This window comes from Plodia interpunctella, chromosome 17, assembly GCF_027563975.2.
Source record: "Plodia interpunctella isolate USDA-ARS_2022_Savannah chromosome 17, ilPloInte3.2, whole genome shotgun sequence".
Classification (NCBI taxonomy): Eukaryota; Metazoa; Arthropoda; class Insecta; order Lepidoptera; family Pyralidae; genus Plodia; species Plodia interpunctella.
The window spans coordinates 1,912,857-1,926,891 of NC_071310.1; the positions used below are offsets into that span (position 1 = coordinate 1,912,857).

General features: G+C 34.8%; 1 protein-coding gene across 7 annotated transcripts in view; it reads right to left on the minus strand.

Moving 5' to 3' along the window:
- The window catches only part of ERR (estrogen-related receptor), a 33,615-nt gene that overhangs the window by 13,595 nt on the left and 5,985 nt on the right, over positions 1-14,035 (minus strand). For 2 of the 7 annotated variants that reach the window (XM_053757328.2, XM_053757326.2), the window contains exon 1: positions 5,453-5,638. The exons of 2 other annotated variants lie outside the window; for them this stretch is intronic. In XM_053757328.2, the coding sequence (XP_053613303.1) occupies positions 5,453-5,518 (66 nt within the window). In that variant the 5' untranslated portion in view covers positions 5,519-5,638. Of the gene's footprint in view, positions 1-5,452; positions 5,643-13,672; positions 13,822-14,035 lie in introns of those variants that run through there. 3 more of the 7 variants (XM_053757330.1, XM_053757329.2, XM_053757327.2) reach the window with 3 other exon arrangements.

The following is a 14,035-nucleotide window of genomic DNA, read 5'->3' on the forward strand; positions in this document are numbered from 1 at the left end:
CAGCTGTTGATTGTACATACAATTTCGTTTACATAACGTTACGACTTTTAACCCTAACACATCTTCAAAATGCAGCCATTTTGACAATTTAATTGTATGTTAATGAGTTAAGTCCAATTTGCACGCGGCCATGAAAAAATATCATTTTTTTTTTAATAAGTAGTTTCCACTGAGCTACATAGTGACACACTGCTTAGCTTCTAATAAAATGACGACGAAGTTTGACAGATAAAAAAAATGCTATAGTGTATACATTTTAGTAGCATAATATGGGTATATATACAGATACTGCTGATATACGTAGTTATATATAATATAGTTTTACACACTCAACAACTATTAATAAAGAATTAGTTATGGTACTGAGGTTATAAAATAAATAAATATGTATGGACAAATTACACTGATTGAGTTGATCGCCGACCCGGTTTGCCTAGGCCATCCTGTTGTCATATTGTTATTATAAAATCAATAATATATTGTTAAGGAAAGTTTAGCAGTAATAAATGTAATGTGTACAGTTTTAATGTAAAACTATTGCCCATAAGAGCAGCGGAAATATGACGCCACAGTGCAGACATTCAATTGTGTAATTCATGAGAACGAGTGTATTCACGTGAACTTTAAAACTACATGAAATAGCAATAAAAGGATTTACTGAACGTGATAGCTTCTAAATCAGTGGACACGAGACTTATGTCATACATGACAGATGGGATATAAAAAATGCGTGCGTGTGGTAGGTCGTGTTTCTAATAGTAGAACGGCAACGTTCATACTATTAGAAACACGACCTACCACAACAAAACTCAGACTGCTCTTTGTTAAATATTGTGTTTTCCGTATACACTTACACTTTTCAGGTGACATTTAGCAAATGTGATCACTCTTAACGGTCGTAATATTTTGCTGAAATATTTATTTTCTTCTCTTACCGAATGGGACTTAAAACCAAAGAAAATTTAGAAGCAGATAAACAGATCAAGCCAGAAGCTCATGGAAAATCACTGAACAATGAATCAGTGATTTCGTGAATTTAGAAATAAGTAAATAGGTCTTACAAATAAATCAACAGAGCTAGAGCCCGGGAGCTAAATATAGAGAATCGGTTCCCCGCCCACCAAATACCGTCTTATTCTTAATATTACATCTAGGAAAATCGATAATATATTGGTACCAAATTTATACACGTATGTAAGGTAGGCCTTTTTAAATGATACTACCCATCCTACTAATATTATAATTTCTTTTCCTGTAGCACGCTTCCAAGGCTTAACCGCAGCCGCTGGGCCGATTTTGACCACATTTGGAATAGATATAATGATCCATGGTCAAACAAAAGATAAAGCGGGCGGAGCTGCGGTCAATAGCTAGTTTAAAATAAATCAATAGACAATATAGATTAGTTTTATAACACAGAGGTACCTATAATAAACATAGACAATTCTATCATAATTCAAATCACTTCACATAAACTAAAATATATGTAGAAGAATTTATAAGACGGGCAGAAACTGGGAGATCAACGATCATAGTATTATACGTGTCCATGGTTTCGCGTCATGGGACTAAGCCTAATTTAACTTGAGGCAGGTCATGGATTGATTTGATTTAGGCTTTGCCCAGGCAAATTTGGTGGCTCGGGGCGCACATAGGTAGCGGGGGTGGCGGGAAGTGAGGGGGGCGGGAGGGGTGCGTCTAGACGGCGGCCTTGACCGCCGCGTGGTTTCCGCGCAGTGAAGTCGCGCCGCAGCCTACAGACCGAGTGCTCGTCGAGCCATACCTGTGCCATAATAGGTACTCCTCATGCCATGAAAAAGTCTTCCTTTAAAAACCCATGACTTCATGTGGTTTTTCAGTCACAAAAGACATGGTTTAAAAAATTTGTGAAGCCTCAGTTTTACAAATATATTTTAATGATTTAATATAAATTTTTATTTGCTATTGGGTATCTTTATTACATATTAAAAGTCCTGTTTGATGAATATTTTAGAAGACGTAAAAATACTACTTGCTAACTTTAAATAAATTATATATAAAAAAAAAAACAGAAATCTAAATTGATCTAAATAAAACGAAATCACAAAAAGAACGCCAGAATAAAATGGCAGCAAAAACCATTTTTACATACAAAAGTGCTATGATGGTAGGTCTGTACACACAATCCGCAGACTTCTACAAAATTCGATACCTAATCGTCTATAAAATTCGGTAGAACAAGGCGGCTGTGAAGAACGCACCGGCGCGGCCCGGTCTGTGAACTCGATGCGATTCGACATTGCGCCGTCATTGAGCACAGCTAAATAACGTAGATATCAAGAGGTCGACGACCGGCTGCGCCCAATATCACGCGGAAGATCACAGGAATCGCAAACACCTGCGGAACCGCGTGCCATTATATAACCAACATACGCATTATACCACGACCTATCCCAATTGAACGGATTTTGTCCAACGTTTAGCATACCTTTACGCACGCACAGCGATTGGTACGCGCGCGATTTTATCTGTTGTTTGGATAATTTCAACTTATATGGAAAGAATATTTAAATGCAGTTGACTAATGTGCGATTTTATAGTACAAAAAATCAAAGATGCGAGACAAAGCTGCCTTTCGGAAATGATGCGATGGGTTTCAGAGCCGCCGCAGGGGGAGGGGCAGGCAGGAGTGAGGCCGAATATCTCGCGCGGGGTGACATTGATCGGCCGTCGACACTGGCCCGAGGCCCGACCTACGCCACGCCGCGGCGTCCGGCGGCGTTAGGTATGGCGGCACCAATGAAAAACACATCACAAATCATAGACAAATCGTGTCGTCTACTCTACGCCTACTAAAATAGCTATGACTTTAGCTAATATATTCGTAAATTAATTAAATGTCATATTGATTTAGAAAATTATGCATTATTATGCATATATATCTTATATGCGCAAAGTAAGAAGTAATTAAAAACATGACACGATGACCTAATGAAAAATTCTTGCGATTACATAAAATTGAAGATTGGACTTAATTTTCAATTCAAAACAAGTAGCTGCGTTATGACGCACGATGACATTATGACGCAATAAGTAATGGACTATACTCTTAACATATGACAAAAATTCACATTTTTCTTTTATCTATACAAAGATCACATATCGCAGACGTCATTTGCGTGCGTTACTGACAATTTCAGTACATACTTATTAAATACTCTAGTAGAAAAACTTTTAACCAACAACAACAGCAAAGTTTAAAAAAACCAAATCCGGCTATCAATAAATTTGAACATTGATTTACAAAACGCGCAAAATAGAATATTAAAATCCTTGGCTAATACTGAAAAATAAGTTAAAATTCTGGACTCTGAACCATAATAACATATTAGATGGCATGTCAGTTGCATTTGTTTATTTAGTGATTGGTGCAAAATCACTGATGTGAGTCATAGCTCACTCGCATCATGCACGAGGATTTTACAGGTTTTTTGGTTATTTTATTGTAGGTTGTCTGTATTAGAAATTTCAATATAGTGTCTATAACATTTTGTAGTTTATCGCAATGAAAAGCGTCAATAGATCCGAAAGATACAATTAAGACTGATAGGTTGCCACAAAGATATTTTGAGTTTGCTTTGAGAATAAGCTTGATTAAACTGTGAATGTAACGGGGAACAAAGACCATCGTCGACCACGTTTAGAAGATATCACTGTCATTTTTACACTCCTGCGTAAATTTAATCAGCAAAGTGGTGGCAATGATTAAAAACTGATATTAATTGACCTCAGAGCAAGATGTTATGTTAGGCATAATTCGAATAAACATAAAATATATATTTTCTTCCTCATAGTGTATAGTGTAGTTCACCCATAATTTTCATAATTAGTTGCTCCAATGTCAGGATATTTAAAGATAAGTAAGGACAAATAAGTCGGATAAAGAAGTATATAGAAAAGAATAAACGGGTTTCGTTTATTTTATTTTGTTGCGTCATTTTATTTTTTCAGCTTTTTCGTCAGCGATAAATTTTACTACTATATTGTAGCACCCAAATAAACAAACACATTAATAGTGAATATTGTTTAATTAGAGCTGATATATAAATTTTTCACACAGCAGCACAACTTATTTGCTTGATTTTGAAGCAAAATAAAAATTAAAAATAGGTTTTAGATTTTTGTGACTAAAGTCACATACATTATTATTTAGTTTTGTTATAATGAAGAATATGCTTATTCTTTGTGCTAAGAATTCACCAGTCATTAATTAGAATAAATATATCTTATAGGAAATATAATAGTGCTTGAAAGGTCACTATAAGTTATCTCTAAAATTTGATAATATGAATATGTCACGCGTTTTACTTGTATGCCATTACAGCCTTCGATGAGTGTCACGTGTAACGATAACTTTATTGTCTGCGTAGTAGTTAGATTTTTCGTTGGCACTCACCAATTAGATTATTCTTTTGGTACTATAGAGTAAATAACTGAATTACCTTTGTTTATGTATATTTGGGGTATTTTATTACCTTATATTAAAGAAGTTAAATCATTAAAAACACAACGTATTATGTTACCAATTTTCACGTGTATCATTTCTTCTTTGGTAATATTGTGTGATTGTAACTATTGATTAAATTTATATTTTAATAAATAATAATAATTAATAATAAATTAACATTCATAATTTAATGTTTAACCTACTCTGGTCGACCCTTGGTAACCTTAGATAAATACTTAGATAAACATACAAAGTTACATATATTATAATGTTGATTGTTGATAATTTGTAAGTAGGTAATCTTTTAGATTTATAACTATTATCTAGGAATATGGTCTATGGTCTGCTGATTTACTTCTAGAGATGTTGATAGCATATCACTCACATAATATTTACTTAGTCCAAATAAAAATTCATTGTGCTCTTGTCAATATCAATACTCAATTGCTAATTGTTTTTAACACAATTTTGGCTATTTTTCAATTGTAATTATTACAAAGGCGATTTGTGTCTTTGGCGGATATTAAATTTGTATTGGAAAAATTATGTTTTATATAGAATAGGGCCGTGTACTTTAGAACTCTATGAATAGGTCGTCAACAACTGTATTATCTATGGAAATTAAACATTTTATTCTATTACATAATGTAGTTCTGGTCCTATACAATATTATCATTGAAAGATACAAGAGCAAGAATTAGAACAAAGAAAACTATAAATGTTTTCATAGATTTTTAATAAAAGCTTAAAGTCTCAACGTGATGCATATTTGGTCACGATTGTTTATTATAACAATTTATCACAGTGTCTAAAATAACCCTCATTTAGAGTTCTTAGGATGAAAATCGTGAATCACTGAGCAATCTCGACAAAGGTTGAGTTGTTACTGTTTGCGGTCATTGGCATTAGAGGTGAGAAATATTGATTTTTAGTAAACATTTTATAAACAAAAAAATTAGAACTCACATTTCTAGACATCATTTTTAGTGTGTTTATGAAAGGGAGAAACATTGGTTGTTCGACGGCGCACATTTTCACAGGCACTAATTATATCACTTTATAATGGCTTCAGTGTAAAGCACATGCGGTCACAGCGTCACTCACGCACTGTCCTCACGCAATGCGTACGCGCAACACGCCCGTCCGCCCCACCAGATATTATCAAATGCACGCGCCGCCCAGAGTCGTTTGCACGTGTCAACACACTTTCAGATTGGTCCCTTTACAAGTACCTACTGCGGTTGTAAGGGCACAGTGTTCGAATCTTGAAACGGCGCCAGCGCATCTCGCTTATCATTGGTCGACCTGTTTCAGGTAAATTTCATTGGTAGAAGTCGTGTTACTAAGTGCGTGCTAGCAATATCGTGAATAACAACGTGATTTCTGACAATAATAAATTAACAAATCTTTCATTGTAATTGATTTGTTAGTTAAAGTCCACATAAATTACAATACAAAAATGTTTTATTATAATTATCGGTACCAATTTGTAAATAGTTATTATAATATTGCACTTGGCCAATTTATAAATAGTTATTATAATATTGCACTTAGCATGCACATACAATACATATATTAGTAGTTATTGTAGTTAGCAACAAAGGAATGAAAAATCGTGGTTCACGAATTATCATGCACATGTTTGGTGACGCAGCTTTCCTATTGAGTTGCTATCTGGGGGTTTTAAAAATATATGTCTCATCGGACGTAGTTATAATTTAATATTCATATATCCCACCGGCCGATGGAGATAATTTGACAACAGAATAATAAATTCGTAGCACCGAATTTTGTCGATTCACATCACTACATCGTATAAAAAAAAAAACAAAGTCGTCCTTCGCGTATGTTTCTAAGTTTTCTTCTTTCGAACCACGCAACGGAATTTGATGCAGTTTTCACTGTTGTTTAGACAATTTATTAACGAATGTTTATACATACAAAATAGGCGTTTTTAAAATATAGCACTCCCATTATTATTAATATTAAGAAAGTAATTTTTATAATAATCTACGAATGCCAGATATGTGTTGTAATAAAACAGCTTATGTATTTTTTGTTAATCATTTCACAGGTATAAAATATATATATATAATATACCACAAAAGGTTATAAAGGACTTTCCACGGTAACAAAACCAGGACAAAGTTATAAAATAAAGCATGAAAAACAATAATCATTTCAGATATAACATCAGTAGTTAGATTAGTAAGTAAGATTTTATCGGGTATATGTTTACAGCTTGTTTACGACAAAAGCTAGGTGCGGCTTCATTAGCAGTGCCCATTTGTTTCTACGTAAAGAGACAGATAGAAAGATGATAAGTTTTGGATAAATAACATATACCATTGTATTCACAACAATAAATACATAAATATGTGTTTTTATGGTTCGATCGTTCTGAAAGTGATTAGTCTAAAAGTATACGTTTTATTTTTCATTTTAATTGACTACAAATGTTCTCTACCTGCCTCTAGGTTACAATTGATTTATATTATACTTGTATCATGTTTCCACTAAGTTTTTAGGGGCTATAATTGTGAAACTCATTCAAAAAAATATTGTTAAATATATTTTTTTTCAATGAGTTTCTTGTGTTATATTGCGTTAACTGCATAAAAACAGTTACAACCAAACTGGCTTGGGTCATAGATGATGTCATTTTCGGGTTAGACTTAGACAAGCAAAAAACGAAGGAAATCTAAATTCTCAAAAACTATATTAGGAAATTGTATACATGTGACCAACGTTGATCTACCAATATGAAAATTTTTTAAATACATATTTTTAATTTATAACCGATGTAATAAATTAACTGATCGCTACTATTACAAAAAAAAATAGATAGGTAGCTATAGACATAACCAGTTGTCAATTTACAGTCAGAATTAACATTCAATGGCCTTGTTAAATTACCTACCTAATTGACATAAACGAATAGAATTTCTGGCACAGTTAATGTGAAAGATATTTATTTCCTACTTAAAATACACACAGCATGGATAAGTAATATCTGCAATTTTAATGTAAAATTGATGAAACTTAAATATAAAAATGTCGATCAACGCGTATTGAATCATAGCTACTTAGCTATTGCCCCAATGATACCTTTATTTGCGGACAAAAGACTACGATTTTTTAAATCAAAAACTAATGTACAAATAAAAAACTAATGTACAAATAAAAAACTAATGTCACTTCGCTGCGTCTCACTTCGAATTGATTCGATGGTGAGATTTGAAATGCAATCCCGCACTTCGCCCTCGGACAAGATTTAACTTTATTAAAACTGTATGATTCAGTTCACTTTTTTAGATTTAATTGTTGATAGCAGATTTTTTTGTTGATAGTAAAATGAACATTATTCAGACAAAAAGGATAAATAAAAAAATTATATTTTGTATATGTAATAGCTGAATTTAAATAAATTGCGACACACAAATTTAGCTAGAGTATCTCATATATGTATGTTACGGCTAAACCGCGAGGTGCCGCTAGAACTAGGTGCAGCAGGTCTCAGTTGGTGTAGCCCGCTTATCTTCTGCTAGACCTTTTTTTTTGTTTACCCAGGGGAATGCTTGTTACGCACTGAGTGTGGGACTCCTGGGCCGCTAGTCGGCCCAGCCTACCCACTAAACCCCTGGGGCGTTTTCACGCTGCCGTTATGGGGGACGTCACGGGGTCGCTAGGCATTTCACCGCGACGTCCCCCCGGCCGGCCTTTCGGCCCCGACCTTCTTCTGCTAGACCTAAGTTAAGCCTTTACCAGCCTGTCAGCACCCAATAGTTAACTTAATCTTATTCTAACTACGAATGGCTGTACCTGCACTAGGTCTAGCCTAAACGTGCGGCTTCACCTAGGTGTAACCAATCGAGTCGATAGGTGTAGACGCACTTCGGAGTTTAGCCGTAACATACACAATACAAATTATATAAGTTGCACATTTAAAACGTTAAAATGAGTATTCAAGGCCAAATGCAACTAAATTTGTTACAAGCAGAAACGCAGAAGCGGGAATGTAAATTTGTGTATCTTCTATGAAATATACCTACTATCGAACTCTTTTTGAATATTAGTAATGACATAAATGAAGTGTCTGTTATTATAGGAACATTAATTGACGCTACAAACCTAGCAACTGATAAATCTGGACTATGTAAGTATATAAAAGAACAATAGAATTTTCTGAACATAAACATTAGAATAAACGAGCAGCGTAGAGACTTAGATTCGAATTTGTCGGCGATATCGACAAACATCCGTAGGCCCTAGGCCGTCTATGTATAGGTTGTCTTAGGGCAGGCACGCGGCGGCGCGACGCCAGAACAGCCAGACGTTTGTTAGCTTTTTTGGCTGTAGGGTTGTCTACATTTCGTTACTTCTCATAATTTTGCGATTCTTTTTGACGTGCGTCCTCATTAATTCGTATTTTGTTAACCTTGAATTTAGGTAAGTTTTAAATGTCTGCAACGCATACGTGTCTCTTATTATTGGCGTCCATAAACTGTGAGTTTGTTTACCATCACGCAACCTGTATGTCGTATGCTCATATGTCTACTATGCTATATAAGAAAGATAGATTTGAGTTTTAAAAGATTGTAATTGTCTTGATGTCAATCCTCTATCATTTTCTAATAATTCATATGCAATGTCTGCTAATACGAGTTTTACGTTGTTAATTAATTGCACATATCCGATACCTACCTATCTTGCAAAATTGGGAAGAAGAAAATTTAATGTTAATTGATGATTTAGGAATTATAAAAATGTATGAGCTAAGACAACCCTAAACATGTGGGAGGAGGCAATTCGTGGAAAAACTCCTGTCGGCGTGTTTAGCAATACGAATAGGCTGCATTAGTGTGCGTGCCGCCGGTTCATTGTCAAGGCCAACCGCCGAATCTCGAGTCCCCCTCACACCCACCTCGTCCCACCGACGTCAATTATTCGAATTTGCCGACAGCATCTAGTTGCTTCGCATATATTGCTCGTGTATTGGTGCCTTGACCGCGGATTCGCGAACTCGGCCAGCAATATGCAACGGAGTGGAAAACGAAAATTAAGAATTAGAAAGACTATATCTTTATATCTCTCGGTGCGAGCGCTGTGTGTGCCACCGACGCGATAATCGAGTATTTTTAACGTTGCATATCGCATTCCGCTTGTTTTTTATCAACGGTGAGCCACTGCGCTCGTATGAAATCAGAATACAATAAAAACAAAAACATTAGCCCAGACAATACACCGAAGTTAAACTACATCCAGGCCAAGGAAAATTTAAACTATACACGACTCTACTTAAATTATGAATTAGTTATTTAAATAAAAAATATTAAACATGGAAATGAAACATTTGCCAACTGTGATAACTTTATCCATGTTAACAAACATATAATAGCTAATCCACGCATTTTTTAAATTAAAAAAAAATATGAAGTTAGATATAATTTCTTAAGACTGAGATTTGTAATTGCCTCAAATATTGTAGACTTATCAAATACCTATTATCTCCATTTACCTAAGAAAATGAAGATAAATTTAGTCATATGTTTGATAAGTCTATATATAAAATGAATTTTAAATTTCTCGCAGCTGACAAATGCACTATAAATGAACCAAGTGACATTACTATCTTAGAAAAATATCTAAGCCATAAAACCAAAATGAACAAAACCTACACTGGAATATGTTACTTATATATAAATATTCGCGGAAGTGTAAGAATTATACAATAATTCCTTTATCAAATGATCTCGACCCTGCCCATGACCACGTTGATTACAAACACAAATAGTAATGTTAACTATAGACAAACAGAATAGACTAGCTCGATATTATTTTTACAAACATAAAACCTGAATATTTTTATTATAAAAGAACAGAAAAAGATTCAATAGTTTGGAGCCCCCATTTCCTTCATTGTCTACCATTCTACTTGGGGCAAAAATACATTTTTTTGTATAAATATGTATATTTGTTTGTAACGCGATAACTTTCGAACCTTTGGTCTGATTTTGATGAAATTTAAAAGGTATGTAGGTTCTGTCAATAGAATTTCTAAGTTCGTGGGGCGTCAAAATCGGTTCAGTCGTTTGTGAAATATTCACAATTTTGTAAAAAAAAAAATATTGTGTTCGCGAGGTCTAAGTTCGCGGCGAACAAATATTTATACACAGTCTGTGAATTATTTGCAACATTATTTTGTGTTGTTTGTTATCAAAATGATTACTGCACGTCTACGTAGACATTGGCGCATATAGTTGCATAACTATATCATCCACATCGTTACATTCAATATTGTGCCTGTCATTCTAATAATAACGTAGTTTACTTGGTTCGAGAATCGTTAACGCAATACATTCTGCGTTCTAAATGTAGGTATTTACGATTTATTTTAGGAGGTCTTAAATTTACCAGTCAGGTGCAACGTACGATGCAACGTAGAAATTATAAAACATAATTCAATAAATCAGTTTTATAAACCGTTTCAGCGCAACTATTATGTAAAAAATGTTGCATAGAAACATAATTTAAAAGCAACAACTAGCAAAGAATATGTGTCACTTTGCGCATGGAAAGATTGGGGAGGTACAGATAAGGTGCAGTCAAGGCCGCGCGTCATATCATAATCATATGCACGATGCATCGATGTTAACAGATTAGATACAAAAGTAAACTTCTGAAAAGAACACCAGACATTCGACGGATATTGAACAAATATCCCTAAGCCCTATATAATCTAAAAGGCAGCTGTGGATTTCGAAGTCAAATATTTGTTTCGAGTCTGAAGGTGATATTAGAAACGTACCCGTTGGGCGCTGGCTTGGAAATGGATGATATTAAATTATTATTAGATTATTCCTAGACGACCTTCCATAATACCTATAATGCTACTGAAAAAATTTACAATGTCTATTGTATGCCGATATTAAACAAAGCAATATTAACGAAATATAATTTCATAATTTCAATTGAAGATGTAATAAAAACTGCGGCTAATGATCTTGAGATGAATTAACTGAAAGAGCACAAAGAATTTGTTGTAATACCTAAAGAGCATAATTTAAGCGACCTTATAAAGAAGCTTGTTCTTAGTTCCAGAGATAAAAAGAATACACATACAAAGAAACGGAACGCACAAAAATTGGCATATGCATAAATTATATCTATAATAAAATTATAGGTCCCAAATTTTATGAAACCAACAATTTAGTTCCCGCAATTCTAAGAACTGACAATCTTCACTAAAATGGTTTCGCAACAGGTTCTGACAAACACGAATTTATTATACCGTGTGCGTCCAATCTGGAAAAGCCTGAACCTGATAAATTACAGTTAACAACTCTTAAGAAAGTATTCCTTGACTTGACAGACAAGGATGCCGAAGTGGAGGTTTTTCCTCCACTTCGCACGGTCTTCGGCATAGTAGGAGATGGCTGTGGGTTTCGACTCTTCATGACTGAGTAAATAATCGATAGCGCTTATATGAGAGAGAGTATAGTATTGGCGATGACAAATACTTTATACGATTTTGACAGAATTAATACCGATATGTTATGCGCGCGATACGGTTTTTATAAATATTTGGCGGTTGAAAAATGTTGACATGCTCCACCGGAAGCAAATACTACATCATCTAGGTAAATATGTGAATGTGTCAACCTTTGTATTAGAACTTGTGTTGAAAAAAATCTAGGGAATAGCGTCCAAAAAGCGCAACAAATTCGAATAACACGAAAGGTGTGCGATCAAGCAAGGAAGAGAAGAAAAAAATCTAGAACACGTCATATAATGTGAAACACCGCAAATAGCTGAGACTAGGCGCGGGCGGCCTCGATCGATGACCACTTGGGGTAGGTCGGGGACAGCGTTCACTTTTCACGCAGAATTCTTTCTTTTTTTTTTTAACTAAATCTGATTAGGCACTAAAGTTATAAAGAAGTATGATTAATGTTAGTGTCAATTATGTTGAAATTTCACGCAATCAAAAATTGCATGTCAACTCCCATTTTACATAGGACAATGTTTAACAGTGATAATTAATTATCTCCTGATCACTTAAACAATAACGCCACAGATGCCACAGAACGTTTTTCAAAATTAAAAGTTAGGAGTGATAAATTGAGGATTTTCGACGTCCCAGTCCGTTTTCATATACGTACTTAGTTCTGCTAAAAAGTTAAAGGAAAGGCAATTTGAAAGGTTTTTTATGATGTATTATATTTCTGTAAGCAATCGGGTGCAAATTAATTTTAAAAAAAGAGTTGAGTGTGTCGTTAGGTGAATATTTTTTAAGAGAAAACAAAAGACGGGGCAAAACCTTGGGATTTTTTTGAGTATTGAGCAGATCAGGCCAGGTCCTCAGGAACTGCAGCGAATTTGGTTTTATCCATCTACAAGTTGCTTGTAGTAACAGCAAAAGATGCATCCGCTCGTTGATGGGAATGGAACTCCTAAATTCTGTGTTAATTCTTCATTAGATAGAATAAAACAAAGTCCCTTTTCGCTATCTGTCTGTCCCTATGTATACTTAGATCTTCAAAAGTACGCATAAGATTTTTGATGGCAGTTTTTTTCTGAAAGATACGAGTGATTCAATAGGAAAGTTTATTATGTATTTAGAAGATGCATAATATTTCACGCGCGTGAAGCAAATGTGGATCGCAAGTTTATTATAAAATAAAAACAAATCTAACTTGTTCTCCATTGATAACTTTATGTAGAAGAAGATTACGTGAATAATTAATATTAATTTTGAAATGTGTTTTTTTTTTTGTGTAAGATAATATGAACAATAGATTTTTTCGAATTACTAAATTTATATTTTGTAACTTTAGATATAGTATAAATCACTTTAGATATAGTATAGTATAGTCAGCAATTTATGTTACAGAATACACTTAACACGGTTGCAATAATATGTCGTGTATTGTTTACAAGTCTAATAGGTACTTTGTGCATACTGAATATAACACTGTAATTAAATAAACTTACCAACGTGTATCATATAGGCCTCAATAGGAAATACAAAAACAAAGCCGGCTATAGTCCATTGCGACGTCTGAATTCGGTAAAGTTGATAACATGTTAGGATAGGTCAAGGCGAACATAATCGTGAATGCGCCCGTGTTTTGGTTAAAATGAAAGGAAAAATATTATTTAAAAATTATTAAAAGGTGTACGCACCACATCCTCCATCTCCATCGACGTCCAGTCCATTTCGGCTTTTTTTTTTGTTAGGTTAGTGTACAAGTCTGGTTAGTGGCGCGCGAAAGTACTGCGCGTCGCGACGTTCGTTAGACGAGTGCAGATTCGTGTCGTGCGTGCTGCACCGAAAATTCGTTCCCACACCACACTCCCGCAACCCGCACCGCACCCCCGAGCTCGCAAAATTTTCGAACTTCGAAACGCGCAGCGCCATCTATGGGCGAACGGGCGCCCCCACCCTTGTCGTGTGTGGCCTTGAACTTGACTAGGTATACGTCGCGAACGACCCACATTTAGTAGAGCGCCCCACTTCCCCTCGCAGTCGCGCGCCGTCATAGCCGG